This window comes from Pseudochaenichthys georgianus, chromosome 24 (assembly GCF_902827115.2).
Source record: "Pseudochaenichthys georgianus chromosome 24, fPseGeo1.2, whole genome shotgun sequence".
NCBI classification, from domain to species: domain Eukaryota; kingdom Metazoa; phylum Chordata; class Actinopteri; order Perciformes; family Channichthyidae; genus Pseudochaenichthys; species Pseudochaenichthys georgianus.
This window is the reverse complement of record NC_047526.1, coordinates 30,091,813-30,113,067: the sequence shown is the minus strand read 5'-3', so window position 1 is coordinate 30,113,067 and position 21,255 is coordinate 30,091,813. Positions and strand designations below refer to the sequence as shown.

The following is a 21,255-nucleotide window of genomic DNA, read 5'->3' as shown; positions in this document are numbered from 1 at the left end:
TCCACTAGCACCCCCCCCCAGTGCGCCACAGTTTCGCTGCTGCGAGTCTCCACTAGCACCCCCCCAGTGCGCCACAGTTTCGCTGCTGCGAGTCTCCACTAGCACCCCCCCAGTGCGCCACAGTTTCGCTGCTGCGAGTCTCCACTAGAACCCCCCCAGCGCGTCACAGTTTCGCTGCTGCGAGTCTCCACTAGCACCCCCCCAGTGCGCCACAGTTTCGCTGCTGCGAGGCTCCACTAGCGCACCCCCCCCCAGCGCGTCACAGTTTCGCTGCTGCGAGGCTCCACTAGCACCCCCCCCCCCCCAGTGCGCCACAGTTTTGCCGCTGAGAGTGTGTGTGTGTGAGGAGCTCCACGGATTGGTCCATTTGGGTATGGTCACGTCACCATACCCAGGAAGAAAACAATGGAAAATGAGAAATGTCCAACGAGGCATTCTGGGGCAGCACACAGGTATTTTCTGTGTTAGAGTTTTACTCGCTCCAGGGTGTACTTTGAGGGTTTGTGACTCTGCAGACCGTTTACATGCATAAAAAGCTTCATAACACACAAGGGGACGGGTGATAACCGGAAAAGCATGACATGGGACCTTTAATGTCTGAATACTTCCTCGATGCCCTGTATATCAAATGAAACACATGTGAGACAAAAGATCCAACACAAGTCTAGAGTTTTCTGGTTGAAACTCTTTACTTTGAAGCTTTGGGGTGTCACTTTTCATCACAGGCAGAAAAAGTGATTATATTCAAAACAAGAAACTAAAATCCATCCGTGCCATTTGAAATTCTCGTGTGGGGAACTGAGTGTGATTCATCCTGACACTGGGTCAAAATAAAAACCCTACAACATGAGTTAGTTTGATGAAAATGTCCCAGAGCCGCTGTGTCTCATCCGTCTCTCAGTCATTGCCAAATCTGCCTGATCCCTATCTGCGTGTCTAGCCTTTACTCTGAATCCTCCCTATCTGTCCTTTACGGACACAGACGGTACCAAGATTTATCTGACTGCTAAAGACAATAAACTAGTTCGGATGAAGCATAGGGAGAAAGAAATGGTAGAGTGGACAGATTCCTTATTATGTGATCATTCTCATATTAAATTAAGTAATCGGAACTCAGGAGTTAAAAAGGCCCTATTATGCTTATTGATGTTTTCCCTCTCATGTAGGTTGTAATATAGGTGCATGTAAATGGTCTGCAAAGGCTAAAATCCCAAAGTTCTCTCTCCCATACGCTCAAATGAAATGCCTACATTGGACTCCGTAACACAGTGACATCACTATGTAACACTCTCACTACTTTTAGATAGCTCTCCAAGACATTGTACGTGATAAGCAAAGGGGCGGGACAACTCTAAAGGTCCTTACACACCAAACTGACACCAAAGAACACGTCCCGACAAAACGTCGCCGACGGCCAAGTTGCACGTACGAACTGCGCATGCGTGAGTGGCAATAACTCTCCTTACCAGCAGGCGGTGGTAGTGTGTATTCGTCATTCAAAAGAGGCAACAACCGGAAGACAGACTGCGTGATATCCGAGAGAAGAAGAACAGACTGCGTGATATAAACAAACAACACATAGCGTGTGCGTTCCATTTTCACTCTACAGCGAGAGGCTCACGGGGCTTTCCCGAACCTGTCGAGAGCTGGAGTTAAATGAAATCTCACATTTGCCTTCTTAATAGTTTGTTTGGGTCCCTCACTTCCGTTTCATTTCTCATTCACTGATTCGCTAAGCTGAACAGCCAATCAGTGATTTCTTTGACCGACGGCCTTTAGCCGACAGCGGAAGGTGCCGGCACGGCCGAAAAGACACAACGGTGCGGTACACACCAAGACACACCAATCTGAGTAGGGCGACACGACGCTCATCGACGGCCCGACATCTATCGACTTCTATCCCCGGCCGAAATCGGCTTGGTGTGTAAGGGACTTAAGCTGTTGACTGCTAACCAATCAGAGCAGACTCTGGTTTCAGACAGAGGGTGAAAAGAGCTGCTGCAGTGCAATACAAAATAAATAAAGACCTTTTTGATAATTACACAATGTAAACATTTCACAGTAGAGGCACACATTCAAATTTCATCCTGGATACGGCCCTGATTGGACCCCTTTAAATATGTTCAGTACTTTAAAATATTCCCTTTGAGCCCTTAAATGTTTTCCGTTAGCAAGCACTCCAATGTACCACATCGTTGAACCCATTAAAATAAGACTAGTTTTAAATTACACCTAGTCGTGTTTGAAACTCACCCCTGAGAACAAAAGCCTCCATCTTGTCTTTAAACGGCTGCAGGTTTTCTTCAGGAGAATCAGAGCAAACGTTCCTGACATCTTTCTCACATCCTGGAGATCAAACAGAAACAAGAAAGGATTGGAAAATACACTCAACATGTATTTCTATATCTAATGAATTGTGTTTAAGAAGAGACAATGTGTAGCTGCGGAGGAAAAGACAACACGATGACTTTTATGTTATCTAGGGATACTTGGTCACTATTTGCAGAACTTGGTAAATGTTTTGTTGTTATACATATTCATTATTATTTTTGAGTTTTCATTATATTGGGACATTAAGTCATTACTTTGAGATGTTTTTTGTTATTTTCAGGTACTAAGACATTTTTTTAAGAATGCTAAGTCTCAGTTTACAAGCTTTTTTTGGTTTTTACTCGCAGAAACGAGCTTCCATAAAAGGGAGAAGTGGTTCTGGGTTAAACTAGCTCCACCTGTGCCGAGCAGCAGGTCATCAGCACAGCTTCCTCTTTAGATATCACTCGCTGAGATTCACCCAGAGATGGCGACTGCTTCCCTCTCTGCCTCCTTCCCTCTCTCCATGTTGCTCTGCGTCCAATCAGTGGATCAGAGGAGCCAGTCTGCAGAGCCAGTCATAATAGAGGGAGCCGAGACCCTGCACCCCCCACCACCCTGACGCTCGATCAACATCTCGCAGATAAGATTACAAAAGAATACTGTTTTCATTCAGGATTTGTGTAAACTGTGGAGGCGGGTATCTCTCCCTCTCCTTTCTTTCTTTTGACGGCCCTTTGTGTTCAGCAGAAGTTTGCTTATGTCAGACCGAAGAGGATTACAGACCCTCACATAAACAGAGCGGGCTCATGAGGAGTGTGGGGCGTTCAGATGTGAGACTGAAGAAGTGACTTGCGTTCATAGTGAGGAGATGTGTAGGTTTTGATGGTTTATACGTAACCTCACCAATCACAGCAAAATCATGTGAAGGAAACCAAACTCAGGCTGAAGTACAGCGATGGAAGCAAACACCGTCCTTCACAACCAATATTTCACTTGGCCAATGAATGGAAGAGAAAATTGTTTCACTGCTTTGCAAATAAAGAAAGATCCTTACTTCCATAGTCCATGTATGATACTGGAAATATATTCAAACAATATTGTAAGAGCAACACATTCAAATGATAATGGAAATTAAGCTAGCTAGTGTTTAAAAGGCTTAGCTTACCCAAAATACAAAACAACAGTGTACATGTAAATTAGGCATGGCAGTACCCTAAATGCTCCATGTTTTGATGTGTAGTAGGTATAATGTTAACCATCTAAGGCAGGGGTGTCAAACTCAATTTCATCACGGGCCACATCAGCATTATGGTTGCACTCAAAGGGCCGGTTGTAACTTTAAGACTATATAAAAAATACATACATAAATATATAATATATATAAAATAATGTATTATATTACCTTATTGCCTCTGCATTGGATTATTATCGGATAGGATAATAACTACATAATTAACTACGCCTGAAAGCAGAAGTCTACGGCAAATAATTGCAAGTCTCTTCAGTGAGAATGTCGCTAAATGATTTAAAAAGAAAAGCCGAAAAAAAAGAAGTGACATTTTGAAAAAAAGTAGAAGAAAAAAGAAAAAAGTCAAATTCTAAGAAAAAAGTCAAATTTGAGATGCATTGTGGGACATGTAGTTTATGGGCAACATGCTTCTTCTTCATGTAACCGTATAATAAACAGATTATATTCTTTGCAAGCTCTTATGGGGCCACAGAAAATTAAGTCGCGGGCCGGATTTGGCCTTGAGTTTGACATCCCTGATCTAAGGTTAGCTTACATGCTATTAAAGCTAGAAACCAGAGCTAGAAACAAGGTAGAACTGAGGATGAGTTTAATGGGTTGGACACATTTCTGACCTGATGCTACGAAACTTATGACAAATCTTCCTGAAGGTAATGTGAAGATAACACATTTTATGACAATCCATCTAATAGTTCTATAGAGAGGCGAAGTCCCTCCCCTTCCGGGGGAGCTCCATGGGACCTTATTTAAAAAAAAGTATGTATTGAAGTCAATGAATTGTGCCACGAATTACACATATGATGTTTTTCAATTTAAAAGATAATTTTGCAAGTCAAACAAATTAAAATGTGTCGTAAAACTGTGAAGTAACACTTTGTTTTTGTGAAACCGCTCAATGAACTACATCTCCCGTCTCGCACCACACACCAAGACGGCCGTCACGTTGAAACATTTCACTTCTTCTTTCAGAACGAGGCGGAAAGTATTAAAAGAGGTGAACATCACTCCAAGTCTGGGCACGTTGAGAGCTGTACATACACACAAGGGGAGTTAGTCGGTTCCGTAAGAGCCAGCATGCGGGACCGGGATTCTGGGATTTGTAGTCTTTCTAGTTGCGTATTTTTCATAGTCTTATATTTCAACAGTTTTACGACAAACTGTGACTTTTTTGACGTGGAAATTATTATTTAAGATTGACAAACATCATATGTGTAATTCATGGCACGATTCAAACGAGATCGAAAGATACGTTTTCTCTCCCCATTGACTTCAATACATAATTTTCCCGAAATAAGGTCCCATGGGTCGGAAGTAAATGGGCGGGACTTCGCCTCTCTATAGACATTAGACCAAAAAACTAAAATGATAACTACATAGTGGCTCTCCTGGAGAACCGTGGATTGACATTGACCTTGTTAATTTGCTATTAGAAGAAGGTATTTTTATGTCTTTGGATCTCCTTTCCGTCAACAGTCAGCATGGATGACTTAAGAGAAGCTAATCTCCCTGTAACTTTGTTGGCAAACATTTCATACCAAGCGAACCGAAAACACAGGGAGAGTGAAGAACGACAGGAACCAAACATGAGGGCGGTTCAAACGGGCAGAACAAAAGGAAGCTGCGCCAGGCCATCGAGATCGCACGGTGGTTTGGGTAGACGGGCGATAAGACAAAGCTGTGTTGAGAGGTAAAGAAAGCTGTCTGCGCTCACATCTGGGCGGCCACACTGGAGCCCAGTGATACAGTCGGGCAGGTTAAGGATCCGTGCATCTCTGCAGAGATACTGGAGGTCTGGAGATTACACAAGTAGGAAGCTATGGTCTCCCTGCGCCGGCGACAGTAGCACAAAGGCCCTCCGATGTGAGATCTGATGGGCAGGGGGATTAGAAGCTGGATCTGAAAGGCGCCAGGCCTGTATCAGCAGAAAGACTGAATACACGCACAGCGAAGTGCAGGCAACAACACATGTATACATAAGGACACAACAATGCACCCACTCACAATCGTACACATGTAAGAGTAAGCATTGTACAGGACGTGACTTTAACTGGCTGGCATTGCTGAGTGGCGTCATATGGGCACACTTAGAGAGAGAGAGAAACAGCGAGGAGAGTTAGAAAGACGAGAGGAAACCTTTTGTTCTGGAGCTTTAGCAAACTCAAGATCGATAAAAGACGCAGTCCTGAGTATAAACAGTTACTCAATGGCTGGGGCCGGTGATGGGAAACCAGGGTGGTGAGTTGTGTGTGTGTGTGTGTGTGTGTGTGTGTGTGTGTGTGTGTGTGTGTGTGTGTGTGTATGTGTGTGTGTGTGTGTGTGAGGAGGGGGGTGTCTGAGGAAAAACGATGCCAGACCGGGCCGAGGTTTGGTCTGTGGGAAACTCTCAAAATCAGAGTGATAGAGTTACACAGGCTGGCTGAGGTTTTAACACAAAAACACAACAAAATGACCACAAGGCGAGACTATTCCGGTCACCCAGTCACACGGACGCTGAAGCTCAAAGAGGAGCTCATGGTTTGGGGATTATCGTGTAATAATATGATGAACCGAGAGTAGTTTGGTATTTATTTCTCCAGAAGAAGATGGAATAGATAGAAGGTTTCAGTTGTGTCGTCACATACTTGTCAGATCTCGTCCGAACTGTCTCAGGTCTCTGTTCAGGTCGTCAAACTTGACCTGTGCAGCCAGGAAGACGTCCTGAGGTTCAGGAAGTGGGAATACACTCTTGTCTGTGCCGGCGTTCTGGTGGGATACAATGAAAAACACATGTAGTTCTGACACTAATTCATCAGATCAGAGTCAAAATGGACAAAGAAAGAAAGCAAACAGATATTACAGGTGGGGTCGGTAATTCACTTCAGAAACACTTTGTTATATTCCATGGAATGCTCTTAACATCCCGATGGCAATGAATATATTAAATGCTTGGACAATAAATACATAAAAAAATGTCATCTGTGGAAGCCGTAGCGCTGTAAAAAAGCACGACCAATCATCTGAGCCGGCCCGGCTAAAGTAACTGGATGGCCTACCTGCCTGTCAGCCTTCCATCGGGGCACACACTTATCTCGTGCCCTCATTGGTCATGTGCGCGTTCGTGTGTGTTGGAGGAGGGGCTCTGTGAGGAAGTCTGAAGGAAGTGGAAGATTTTTTCTGCTGCGTACTTTCAAATTCTAGCGCACGCGAGCTGGTTTCTCCATTCGTACCTACCCCACCTTTAAGTTAACGTAGAAAAGGTGTTCAATTGTCCGTCGATAACTGGTTGAATAGGACCTCAAAACTACTGGATGATGATTTAAAAAAAAAAAAGATTGTGTTGCATCTATTGGTTTTAAAAGCACACTCAACCGTCTTCGGATATCATACTACATAGCAACATAGATAGAGACAGCTTCATTGTAGAGTATAGCCTAAAAAGGAAAAACAATATTTGAATAGCAAAGCAACTCATACCTCATCCACATTGTGCAGGTAGTAGGACACCACATAGTCCACCAGGCTGATACGATTGTCCTGAGAAGAAAAGCAAACGATGCATCAAAACTACGTCAAGATGAAATCTGAGTGTGCAAGCTGGCCTTTAATACAACCATGAATATTAAGGTGTTTCATTTGAAAAGAAAATGTATTGCATGAGATTCAACTACATGCAAGGAGTCACTCACATAGAGTTAATGTGTAAAAGTACTTTCTATGACTTGATATCAGTGTTGGATGATCTCTTTTCACTTGCACTAAAACACTTTTCTGCTTTTGCCAATGAGCGATACATTCGACCCATTACATTGTCCTCCGCACTTGTACTCCCTCCCAATAAAACAAAACAACTGGCCTCCAAAAGAGCCTCTTCAGTCCTCCTCCAGGTCTTACTCTGCTCTTGACGTCCTTCAGTTTGGGAAGAATCTCGAGTCCGAAGCCATCCGCCTGACCTCGGGTCCGGTTTCCTCCGTTCATGTGATTCCCCAGAGCCAGCACCAGTCCCATCACATCCATCACACCTTCACTCTCCAGCAGAGCCTTCAAACAGAAAACACACACACACACACACACACACACACACACACACACACACACACACACACACACACACACACACACACACACACACACACACACGGTCCATTACAGACTGCTGGTACCTCAAACCCTCTGTATTACACGTCTCAAAGCAAAGATACATAGTGGGAAAAGGGCGATATTTATGGTACAGTATGTTATGAGAAGAGAGGGGATACCGCCTTTCAAATTGTGACCTATGCGTTTCCGTGTGTGTGTGTGTGTGTGTGTGTGTGTGTGTGTGTGTGTGTGTGTGTGTGTATTAGTGATGGTATACACACTTGTCTGATAGCGCTGATGGAGTGCTGGCACCCAACAGTGAATACCCTGTGTGTGTGTGTGTGTGTGTGTGTGTGTGTGTGTGTGTGTGTGTGTGTGTGTGTGTGTTTATATGTCTGGGAGGGAGAGTTGTGTTTGATTTTATTTCTATTTTTCTGTATTATTGTTATTATTTTTATGTATTCTGCATTTTGTATATTTTGTAAGTAATTTCTGTTTTTCTTTTTTTAAAGAACAAATGTTGTGCTTTTGGTTGTACATGTTGTGTATTAATCAATGAAATGAAAATGAAAATGTGATCACAAAAAGAGAAGAGAGGGGATGTGTAACAAGTTGCTTTATGTCCCACCTTACAGACAGATGAAACTGTGTCGAGCTTGCTCTGGATGGATGCGGTCCCATCGATGAAGGCCGCCTGGAAGATGATGCAGTGAGCTCTGCCCGCAAAGTCTGGGATCTGAGACAGCTCATACAGGAACCTGCAGCACAACAACATCAACACATGAGAGGACACACACACACACACACACACACACACACACACACACACACACACACACACACACACACACACACACACACACACACACACACACACACACACACACACACACACACACACACACACACACACACACACACACACACACACACACACACACACACACACACACACACACACACACACACACACACACACACAGCAGGGGAGATACTTACTGTTCAGGTTTGTCCAGCAGTTTCACTTCCTCTTCCTCGGACGTCTCGTAATGCTTCCTGATCCTCTCCAGCTCTTCTGGCTGCGCTCTCTGATATATTGAAATTAACATATAAATAAGTAGTCCTTAATTGTACAGTTGCACTTGCATTTAAACCACAGTATGTAGTAGTAGTAGTGTGCTTTAAAAACTAAATGTTGTATAACTTTGACATGTATGTTCATTGTGTTGAATAAACAACATATAAAGCGAGAACATGTCACCAATTTTATACATACTGTACATTCATATAAATCCATCGAAAGCATCACCTACATTTTCATAAAGGGCTTCAATGGTCTCCAAGTCCACCACCGAGTGATCTACTGCCAGCACCGCTAGAACGGGAATGTTAAATCAAGGCACAGGTATCAAATTTAAAAGTGAAAGTCCAAGCAGAGCTGCAGATCTCCAGAGGACATGAACACATCTCTCTCTGCTCCTTGCTACATGTTGAGGAGTTTGGGATTAGCACTGCTAAATGTTTTTCAGTCTTTGGTCATACTTTAAAGTCACCAACAGCTCATATTCAGAGTGAAGCCCGGGCTAACTTCAGCGTGATGACGGGTTACAGTTAAACATTAGTGTAACAGCGGTTACCTGAATGATTACAGATGAAGGATGCCAGTTCAACTTCCCAAAACTGGCTTGGAGATATAGCTAGTTTAATGATCACTGAATAACATGATGAAGTGTGCTTGATTTCACACACTTTTATAGTCCAAATGATATTTTAAAGGCGAGAAAGTAGTAAAGAGTACAATATTTCCCTTCCCTCGTGGAGTTAAAGTACAAATAGCATAAAGTAAAATGAAAATACTCAAGTGAAGTACCTCAGAATTGTCATAATTTACTTTAGTAGATGTACTTTGTTATTTTCCACTAATCATACTAACCACAATTTACCATCAAATCAGGTCCCACCGATTTGTAAAAGCTGTGTTAAATACCTATGGGAATCGGTATAATAAATGTAAGAGATCTTTTGATTTTGACACTTTTTATTCCCTGGTTCCTTAGACAAATATATTCTATAAGTGTAAGTGTTATAATGTCAAATAAATGTAAATCTGAGCTGTTCAAAGACAACATGTGCTTAAGAAACCTGAGCTTCTTCATTACATGACTATAGTGGAAGTAAGGTTTATTTCCTGATGCACTTTGAACTAAGCTGCATCCTAGCAACACGACTGAACCAATGACACGCCTCGATTGCTCACCTTGTTGGATGTCTTTCATCTCCAGGTGGAGGCTCGATATGAGGATGCCCACGGCCTGAGAGCGCTTCCCTTCCAACAGCTTAATGATCTGACACACACACACACACACACACACACACACACACACACACACACACACACACACACACACACACACACACACACACACACACACACACACACACACACACACACACACACACACACACACACACACACACACACACACACACACACACACACACACACACACACACACACACAGTTACCATGACTACCTTACACAAGAAGCCATTAGGGAGTCATTAGTGGAGAGTTTTTGTTAAGAGGTGCAGCAAAACAAACAAACCTCATTATTAACCTCTTGTTTGAACAGATGGGGTTTTCTTTTCCCTTTTTGTTGAATGATAATCAGGTAAATGTATGTTTTCTTCTCATTGTCTGTTAAATGTTTTCTTATTTGTTATACTTTGGATTGCCTTAGTGTCAATACAAATACTTCTGTAGCATTAGGGTAAGATACATACAGCAGACAAAGTGAAATGAGGAACTGCAACTCAATCAAATGTGGGGGGGAAATGATCAAAGTTACATAACAGTGGCAAAATATGAGGAGTGTGATGAGGGGAAAGATATTGAATAATCAAGATTTAAAAGCACTTGATTTGAGAATACAAGGGGGATTATTTAGTGTGTTGAAAAATCTCATAGTTGTGTCTCAATCTGGATTTAATGTTCTTTTATATTTTATATTCCCTATATGTTGTCTCAATGACATGAACCCCCTCTAGTGGAGAAGCAACATATTACACATATCCCAGATTCTGCAGTTTGTCATGCATGATTTTGCATCTTACCTTCCTGGCTTTGGCTTTCTTCTCATAAGCCTCGGACAGCGGCTTCTTCTTGGAGTGTGTGATGGTTTTGGCGAAAAGATCCTCAAACTGGCCGGCATCTATTATATTTGGTTCCTCTAAAATGTTCCACAGTGTGTTCCTGAGGGAGAGAGAACATCATATTTCATCAGCATGTTTTCAATCTATTTACTTCTGTCAGGTGTTTAAAGTGGGGCAGTAATATAAGATAATTTAACTTACAAAATGTAAAAAACTGAACCGATAAAATACGTATCTACTAGATAGTTTTAGATTCATTTCTTGTATTATTTATATTTAAAAGGTCTGCTTTAAGATCTTTTTGAGCTTTCATTTCCTAGTAGATTGCAAATGTTTTACCAAGTGAATTCATACAATATCTCATTTTTAAAAACCCTTTTGTATTTAAAAATATATTTAAATGAAAAGTAAGAATACGTTTATTTTTACAGCAGTGTTTGACCCTACTTGTTGTGCTGGATATGGATTCTGGTCCAGTACAGAGGCTTCATGGGTCGGGACGGCTCCACTGTCTGCTTCCTTGGAGGTTTTTCAACAATAAAACCCCCAGCTGGAGGAGGAGGAGGAGGTGGGGGAGCGAAGCCTGGCATGGAGGGAGGAGGTGGAGGAGGTGGGGGAGCAAAGCCTGGAGTGGAGGGAGGAGGTGGAGGAGGTGGGGGAGCAAAGCCTGGAGTGGAGGGAGGAGGTGGGGGAGCAAAGCCTGGAGTGGAGGGAGGAAGTGGAGGAGGTGGGGGAGCAAAGCCTGGAGTGGAGGGAGGAGGTGGGGGAGCAAAGCCTGGAGTGGAGGGAGGAAGTGGAGGAGGTGGGGGAGCAAAGCCTGGAGTGGAGGGAGGAGGTGGGGGAGCAAAGCCTGGAGTGGAGGGAGGAGGTGGAGGTGGAGGAGGTGGGGGAGCAAAGCCTGGAGTGGAGGGAGGAGGTGGAGGTGGAGGAGGTGGGGGAGCAAAGCCTGGAGTGGAGGGAGGCGGTGGAGGAGGTGGTGGAGTGCTATGTGACGTCGGCATGAGGTCAAGGGGTGAAGAAAAACATGGCGGAGGTGGAGGAGGAGGCAGGATTTGTGTTTTGGTCGTCTGAGAAGGAGCTAGTGGTTGTACTGACGGAGTCTGCATATGAGGAAGTGATGGAGGGTCATGTGATGAAGAGGAAGAATCGTCCCTGTGTCCGGCCAGGCTGAGGCTGATCGACGTCAGGTCCAGTTTTCTGGGGGTCACCCTCTGCTGCTGGGGGCCCGTGCTTGCTCTCGTTGCTCCCTCTCCATCCTCAGGGGTCTTAAGAAATGTCTCCCTGTCGGTCTGGATGCACACTGTGCGGAAAGACTTGTGTAAGAAGTCGTCTTCCGTTGACACAGCAACGTCTTTGAGTTCCCCGTGACGGCGGGTCCCGGCCTGGGAGAGGAGGGTCTGCAGCTCGGAGACACTGAACTCCAGACGGGACACGTTGTCCTCGTTCTCCACCCGCAGTCTGGAGAGCTGCTGACCAAAGTCCTCCTGAAAATAATATCAGTTAAGACACAAAAGGTGTTTTTCTACAGTGACATTTCAATTATAATTGTTTTTTAAACACTTTATTTTAAATGTTTCTTTTAGTTACAATGAAGCAAAGACATACACAATGTAGAGTAAGTACAGTAAGTACCCGAAACCTTTACATGGTGTACAAGAGACATTGACAATTCCTGAGAATAGTCTAAAGCTGCCAGTCGACAGCATCTGACATTTAAATGTAAGTAAATATTATTACATTTTTTCCAAATTATTGGATTTTTTCTTTTCATTATATTTTGAGTTTCACATTTTTTTGTCTTTTCCAGCAATTTTTCAATTGATGTTCTCAATGTTTTTGCGATCATGGACCCATAAGCACTTTTCTTCCTTATCCTGACTCAAGTCACTGACCTGTAACGTCTCCAGCTCCTCTTTGCATTCTCTCTTCAGCTGCAGGAGAGCGGCCTGGTGCTCTGACAGGAAACACAGCAGAAGAATCTTTTCTTTAAACTTCTTACAACAAACACATGTCAGTCAGACAACTCACGTGTTTCTTAATATGTTTATTAGAAGCAGCACATAGTTTGAGTTTGGCGTCTTGGCTCGGGCCTCATCACTCCACAGATTTACAAAGAACATTGAGTGATGATTAGATAACTATCCCCGAGCCTACAGGTGGAAGCTGGGGGGGGGGGGGGGGGGGGCAGGCGAGCAGCAGCAACATGAACGCAGCAGCAGGAACATGAACGCAGCAGTAGCAAGTGAACACAGCAGCTAGTGAGGAGGCAGAGGCAGGAAGACCTGGCAGCCAGGGCCGGCCCTGACCAATTTGCCGCCCTAGGCAAGATTTTAGCTGGCGCCCCCCCCCCCCCCCCCCAAAATGCAGACACTATGATTCGCACGTGCATGGTTGTGGCATGACCACAAAAACAAAGATATTGACACAAGATGTGTGCAACTGTATTTAGTTTCCTATCCATTTGAACATGATTTAAGTGGGGGGGGGCTCCTCTAGGGGGGTCCGGGGGCATGCACCCCCAGGAAGACTTTTTTTTTTTATATTGAAGTTAAAAGCATCAATCTGGTGCACTTTGAGAGCAACATTAGGAGATCTATGGATACATCTCTCAACACCCATATGAAACACAACTGGAAGCAGATTTTCTTTTTCTTTATTACAAATCACTCCCCTTTCAAACTGTATTCTTGTTTATTAATAACAACTTTTTTGTACTGTCAGTATTTTATACCTGTTTTTCACCTATTCTCTTATTTTTGTATAACTAAAATGATCATATAAAGGTGTGCCTTTACCTCACTGAGCTGAGGTTATCAGAGCCTCTCAGTCTTTCAGGAGAGAGCTCTCTAAAGCTCTCCCCCTCGCGGCCGCTTACACAGTAAATTCCAATGTTAATAAAAGCACACAGAAGCTGTGTACGTTTTTTGGGAGTTTGATTTATTTTAAATGAATACAAATACAAAATTAAAACCTATAATTGCACACTAAAACCATTATTTCAAAAAAAAAGAACAATTTCACATAAACCTTTGGTTTTTACTGGGACTGGGGCAGTTCAACTTGATTTTTGGGGGGGGTGCCATAGTTTATGGGTGCTGTACGCAATATAGGCGTAGTTCTGTTAGTATAAGATAATAAATCGGGAAATTGTGTTGTTATGAAATAAAAATTTTTTTTTTTTTATTTCTAACTCTTTTTTTTTTTCAATTTTCGGCGCCCCCTATGGGTTGATGCGCCCTTAGCATTCGCCTATACTGCCTATGCCGAGGGCCGGCCCTGCTGGCAGCTTAAATAGAGCGGCATGTTTAGGAGAATGTGATTGGTTGGTTGTAAGAGGGACGAGGTGCGTCACGTGTTAATGTATCATTGGTGCTCGAGTTGACTGCCTGAACTAGCTCGCAGGCTTCGCCCCATTACTTTATTATTACAGCAGTGTGGCCCTAGCGTGCTTTACTGTACGTTGGTGATGTTGTCGGGGAAGAAAACATTCAGACACTTAAGGACTGATTCTGCTTGAAAAATATAATTCATGTTTGGACACTGCAGGAGGCGGAGGGCTGCTTGAGGACAAACTAACAATACAAACCTTGACCAGATGATGGCAGTAGAGCTTTGAATGAAAGGAAAACATACACACTGGCACACAGCTGACTGATCTAGAGATCAGTCAGCTGTGTGCCAGTGTGTATAGAGTGTTTGTATAGAGCTATACAAAGAGGCCAAGCTAACATTTATCTGCTAATTCTTTCACACACACATACGGGTATTGGGCCGAGGGCGACACGATACTTCCGGTATCCGCCGTTTTACGCGAGGTGCAAGCAGGCCAAGGGTTTAGCCGTACACCGTCTAGGTGTTGCTAAGCTTCCTGTACTGAATATCATAGTCTATTGCCTTAATCAATATCTAGTCAACTCTAAAATACCACATATATGCAATGGCATGATAATATTATTGTGTTTCCAGGATTCTACCATAATGCATAGGATATTCGCGCACCGCAATATCACGTGCGGGCTGGCTTGACCGCAGTGTTAGCTAGCTGTTTATATTTGCACCTCCATGAAAATGGCGTATATATATATATATATATATGGCGCGTGTTGCATTGTGGGTAACTCGTGACGTCACTGTGTGTGAAAGAAAGGTGCCTGTCATTCGGAAAGTGTATTCACTTTAACAGTTCCTACAGGAAATGTATGTGGGTGTGTGCCTGCAGTTGTATCCATGCTCAAGCAGCCTTTGATAATAGGAAGTAAGTGCAGTTGGTGTCATTTACAAGCAGGATCACTTGTACGTCTTTAAAGGAGGGGTAGGTAATTTTGGAGAAACCAGCTCGAGTGCGCTAGAATTTGAAAATACACAACCGGAGAAAATCTGCCACTTCCTTACAGAGCCCCTCCTCCAACACACACGAACGCGCACATGACCAATGAGGGCACGAGATAAGTTTGTGCCCAGATGGAAGGCTGACAGGCAGGTAGGCCATCCAGTTACTTTAGCCGGGCCGGCTCAGATGATTGGTCGTGCTTTTTACAGCGCCACGGCTTCCACAGATGACATGTTTTAATGGATTTTTTGTCAAAGCACTTCAGATATTCATTGCTCTCGGGATGTTAAGAGCATTCCATGGAATATAACAAAAAGTGCATCTCGAGCCGGTTTCTCAAACTTACATACCCCACCTTTAACCAAAAATGTTTGACCTTTTTTATCCTTTTTAAACATTTGACACCTTATTTGCAGCCACCACATGGTTTCATGCAATCAAACGTGTTTCTATGTCATTATGGCCTCTTTCATTCTGGTGTTAATGTTGATGGGCCACCTTATTTAGATATACATGTATCATCTTACAATCCAGCAGCTCAGCCATCAAGTTCGTTCCAGTTTTTGTTAAAATGGCCACAGAGTAGTTAATTCCAGTATACATGATAGCATTGAGAGTGGTAATGTTGTACTGGAATATATTTTTTAAATGTACACAAAGCTGCTTCAAATCTCCACAGTGTGTACAGTAGTCATGTCAATTCCTTCACAACTGAAGGTGGTGGATGTTTGCTGTGGACACACTCAGGGTGGAGCTGTGTTTGCTTGATATTACGTCCGCCACCTGATGTCACAGAGTAAACACGGCGACTCCCTCCACTGCTACAATACAATACAATACAAAACACTCATCCTCACGTACAAGTCCCTCCATTCCCTCGCCCCCCAGTACTTATCGGACCTCCTCCATCCCTACACCCCTTCTCGGAGTCTGCGGTCCTCAGACACGGGCCTGCTCTCCATCCCCCGCTCTCGCCTCCGAACTGTTGGCGACAGGGCATTCAGTGGTGCGGCCCCCACCCTCTGGAAAGCACTTCCTGCCGAGATCCGTAATGCTGCCTCCCTGGACATCTTCAAATCATCACTAAAAACACACCTGTTCACCCTGGCCTTCGGGCCCTAGCCCTTTTCTGGTCCCCCGGCTTCCTTTATTTATTTCTTTGGTTTGCCCGTTGATTGTCTGTTTGTTTTGTTTGTCCACCATGTACAGCGACCTTGGGTCCCTTGAAAGGCGCTATATAAATATCATTTATTATTATTATTATTATTATTATTATTATTACTGCTGTCAAATTCACTGCATGGCATTCATATTATTGTTGAACATAATGAATCTGTGTGGATTTTATATTTGTGTACCTGCTTCTGTGTATTTCAGCCCAACTTTCTCCTCCTTCAGTGGTGGCCAGACAGCTTGAAGGCGACCTGGCGTTCTCTCCTCTCCATCTCCTGGGGTGGACGCTTCTGACTAAAATGAAAAAAGAGTTGACATTACAACATAATCTATAACAAATAGAGCTTCTTCACGTGAGGGTCGGTATTGCAATCATGTCTCTCGTAAGGTTAGTCGATTCTAGATGATACACAATTCCTACTTTGCCATCAGGGGAGTCTTTCTTCTCTTGCGTCTTATTGGAGGATCTCTCAAAAAGCGCCTTCAACACATCTTTATCTGCTCTTATCTTCTTCCTCACTGCGTCCAGGTCTATCTTCTCAGCCGGGTCCCTCTTCAGAGGCTTTGGGGTGAAAAAGGCTTTGAAGGCATCGAATGCCGCCTCTGCGCTGGACGCAGGAGGCTTGGTGGACTCGGATGAAACCTCTGCTTCCTTCTCTGTTTCAACTTCTTCCCTCTCGTCTTCTTGACTTTTTTCCATCTCACTCTCATCTGCTTCAGCCTCCCTTTCCGTCCTCTCCTCGGTCACCTCGGTCTCATCTTCGCTCTTTTCCCGGATCAGCAGCTGTGAGATCTGGTCCAGGAAGCTCCCCTGGGATTTACCGTCCGACTGTTTATCAGGGAAAATGTCTCTCGTTGCTGGTGATGAGGTTTTGATCCGGGCCACGGTGTCGTGCTCGGGCCCGACGACCCCCTTCCTCAGGACCCTCAGCCCGCTGAAGAGGGCCGGGAGCTGGATCTGTTTGTTGGTGGGGGAGCTGGGTTTAAAGGTGGCTCTGGTGAAGGTGGGTCCAGGTGGAGGGTGATGGGTTGCAGATGTTATGGAAAGGGGGTCTTTTGGGGCTGGAGGGTAAAGAGGGGAGGAAAAGTCTGGAAATTCATCTCTTTTCTCTTCTTCTTCTTCTTCTTCTTCTTCTTCTTCTTCTTCTTCTTCTTCTTCTTCTTCTTCTTCTTCTTCTTCTTCTTCTTCTTCTTCTTCTTCTTCTTCTTCTTCTTCTTCTTCTTCTCTTACCTCATCTGATCCCGTCCTCTCCTCTTCATTTTGGATATGAGAAGACGAGCCATCAGCATGCTCAAATGTTGGAGTTGATATCGGTTCTTCCTCAACGCCAGGTCTTGTCCGAGTCACCGTAATTACTATATTTTCAGATCTACTTTTCTCAGATTCCTCAGGGTCAGAACCAACATCCGAACTGGAAGCATTTGGGACACAATCATCCTGCATGTGAACATTTTCATAATCTTTTCTTTCTTTCTTATTCACTTCTTCAGTGGCATCCTGCTTGGAATGAGAATCCCAGCCTGTATCCATGCAGTCAGTTGAAGTATGTTGATATTTTGGTTGCACAGTTTCCTTCAAAGCACATTCATCCGGCGAGTTCTGCGATATGTGACAACCCTCGCTGCTGTAGCCGTTAACTTTGTCATATGGCATCTTATTCTCGTCTTGATTTGTTGCAACGGTCTGTTTCTCTGAGACAGTTTCAGCGTTGGCAGCCACACTTTGCTGCTCTGTTAGGTTGACATTACACCTCTCCTCCTCTGCCATGTCTGAGTCATTTCCTGCTTCTCCTTTAGTTATATGTCTCACTGTATTACAAGTCAAGTTCTCCCCATCATAAAGCAGTTTAACATGCGATAAGGACTCTCTACTGTTCTCCACAGCTTCCTCAAAGCCATTTTTCTTTATATCTAAACTCAGCTCAGTGTCTCCTTGAATTACGTCCTCGTCCTCCTCCTCTGTACGGATCCTGAAGAATTTTAGGATGACTGTTTGCTCCTCCATTGCTCATAAATTGCTCACAAAGAAAACATAATCCAGAGTGAAGGGAGTAGGAAGTTGTTGAAAAGCCTTTTCCACAATGTCAACATTATTTAACAGCTAATATCTGAGACTTAGGTGCAACATCTTACTTCAGAACAATGCCGTTTAAGAGGCTGAGTGTTCATGCATCGGTTTGCCATGCAATAGTTTGTCTAGAAACATCCAGGATCATGCAACTTTCATTTAGTATTAATAAAGATGCAAGAAATGTTGAAAATCCGACCTGTTTCCGCTCCAGTTTGTTGAAAAGAAATAGATGTATCCTTTCACCGCTACAACATCTCCTTCATGTTTTACCGGAGAACTACATTTCCAAACTGGAAGCTAGTCACTCAGAATGAACGGGGAGGAATCCACAGAGTAACGGAAAAGTTTCCAAACCCCCGGCTCCATGACTCAGCTCAACCGCAATTAAAAGTCAGCTCCACGTCCCGGTTTTAGTTTCCAGGCTCTGCCTCCTTTCCCCCCTCTGGCTCCTCTATAGTTCCTCACACAGCAGGTTTCTTGGCGACCGTCCTGCAGATTGTCATAGTGTAAGCATTGGAAGCAGATGGTGATTTCAGCCACTGTTTGTGACAACACCCTGACGGATCCGTGAGCTGTAGGGCGAAGCAGGCCACCCAGAACAGATGGAGGGACGCCACACCCAGAGCTGCAGGAGGGTAAATACAGCCAGCCGGGATCACTTGTTAAACGATAGTGTTTGTAAATCCACAGGAACGTTCAGCAGGAAGTAGGCAACACTCGGCTAATCTGGATGTTTTAGCAGGACCGACCACACCTACTCTGCTAATCAGCCCACATTACAACCAGCATGCACTGTGCAAAGTCAGAGGTTATTCAGATTATTGGAAGTTATCAAATAAAAGTGCCGGGTTCAATTACATTGATATTAGCTCACAACTGGTATGTTTGTAGTGTACTTTCTTTTATTGGAAACTTGCTTTTGTGTATCGAACCTGCTCAGAGAAACCAATGCAAACATAGGTTTTCTAAAATTCTTCATACATATTTATATAAACATTATAAGTTGATGGGGACACAGATTTATTCAAATAAGGGAAAAATGTTCTATTATTTAAAAGTGAAAATATATATTAAAAATGTACATATAAGTATATTTTACTTGTTGCTATGTTGGTTTTATAGATTTATTATTATCACCTTTTTCTCACAAAATGGTCAAAATATAATGTATGTATTTTTCCTCAACTTTCAGCACCTCACACTCACATGTGCAGAAGTAAAGAGGCGGAGCTTAAGAGCTTTAAACCCCAGGAAACGAACATGTCATGCCTACACAGAAACAATGCACCTACAGAGTTACATTAAACCCCTTCTGTTACGTACCACACACACACACACACACACACACACACACACACACACACACACACACACACACACACACACACACACACACACACACACACACACACACACACACACACACACACACACACACACACACACACACACACACACACACACACACACACACACACACACACACAATCAAGAATGAAAAGTTAACACTTAATATAAAAATATAAATATGAATAAACAAGTACATTAACAGTCAAGCAGGTGATACTGAGCAATACAAAAGAAGGAACATTTTAATTTGATAAAGTGTAAAATATCATACAGTGTGATACATTATCACACCCAGCAGCAGCTGACTGACATGTTTCCAGCATGTCACTTCTCCGTGTAACTTTCTCTGACTCTTATTGTCCTCAGAGCCTCGGCCTGAAGCTTAACTAGAACTAATCATACACACACTTATGAAGTGTTGTTATGCATTCCCCAGAGAGGGACACAGCGGCCTCTATGCGAGCTGTGTTCATGTAATAGGAATGAATCCAGATAATCCCATGAATAAGCATTAGAGTCAGAGAGCACACACACACACACACACACACACACACGCACGCACGCACACACACACACACACACACACACACACACACACACACACACACACACACACACACACACACACACACACACACACACACACACACACACACACACACACACACACACACACACACACACACACACACACACACACACACACACACCGTCTTTACTGGATAACAACGGATATACATTTACCAAATATCTTCTGTTATTGTTGGGAATTTCCCTAGTTTTGAATTTTAAATAATGTAAAGTTAGTTAGAGGTCAGCATGGGTTTATTGTATTTAAAGAATAAAGTCCGTATTATAGACACATATTCTCTCTGAATTGATTGCATTTTAAACCATATATGGCGATCAGTTTTCACAATTGGAGAACAAATGTGAGACTCACATTTTCAATTCATCTTCATGTCTTTATTGTGTGTTTTCAAAACTCTTCATTTTCACACATATTCTATGTTTTTAGTTTTTTGTGGTTGGAAGTTATTTATTTTCCTAATTATCATCTATGTAATGTTATTTCGATTCCTTTTACTCTGGCGTTCTGATTTACTCTTTTTACCTCGTTTCAGATGGTCGTTACTTTGCCCGTTGGATTTATTATTATCACCTTTTTCTCACAAAATGGTCAAAATATAATGTATGTATTTTTCCTCAACTTTCAGCACCACACACTCACATGTGCAGAAGTAAAGAGGCGGAGCTTAAGAGCTTTAAACCCCAGTAAACGAACATGTCATGCCTACACAGAAACAATGCACCTACAGAGTTACATTAAACCCCTTCTGTTACGTACCACACACACACACACACACACACACACACACACACACACACACACACACACACACACACACACACACACACACACACACACACACACACACACACACACACACACACACACACACACACACACTGCTGTATGAGGTGTTTGCTACAACTTGAATTAAAAAAGAATGTTAGGCACTGTAGAATATCATATGTAGAATAGACATATAATAGAAT

General features: G+C 43.3%; 1 protein-coding gene across 1 annotated transcript in view; it reads right to left on the bottom strand.

The window, feature by feature from the left end:
* fmn1 (formin 1) overlaps positions 1 to 21,255 on the bottom strand; it is a 32,813-nt gene that overhangs the window by 2,945 nt on the left and 8,613 nt on the right. Inside the window, exons 4-15 of the mRNA XM_071201998.1 lie at positions 16,460 to 16,568; positions 12,664 to 12,725; positions 11,219 to 12,255; positions 10,733 to 10,871; positions 9,876 to 9,963; positions 8,932 to 8,993; positions 8,618 to 8,706; positions 8,247 to 8,376; positions 7,433 to 7,579; positions 7,016 to 7,075; positions 6,184 to 6,304; positions 2,254 to 2,346 (exon numbers count right to left, since the gene is read on the bottom strand). Of these exons, the coding sequence (XP_071058099.1) occupies positions 2,254 to 2,346; positions 6,184 to 6,304; positions 7,016 to 7,075; positions 7,433 to 7,579; positions 8,247 to 8,376; positions 8,618 to 8,706; positions 8,932 to 8,993; positions 9,876 to 9,963; positions 10,733 to 10,871; positions 11,219 to 12,255; positions 12,664 to 12,725; positions 16,460 to 16,568 (2,137 nt within the window). The remainder of the gene's footprint in view (positions 1 to 2,253; positions 2,347 to 6,183; positions 6,305 to 7,015; positions 7,076 to 7,432; positions 7,580 to 8,246; positions 8,377 to 8,617; positions 8,707 to 8,931; positions 8,994 to 9,875; positions 9,964 to 10,732; positions 10,872 to 11,218; positions 12,256 to 12,663; positions 12,726 to 16,459; positions 16,569 to 21,255) is intronic.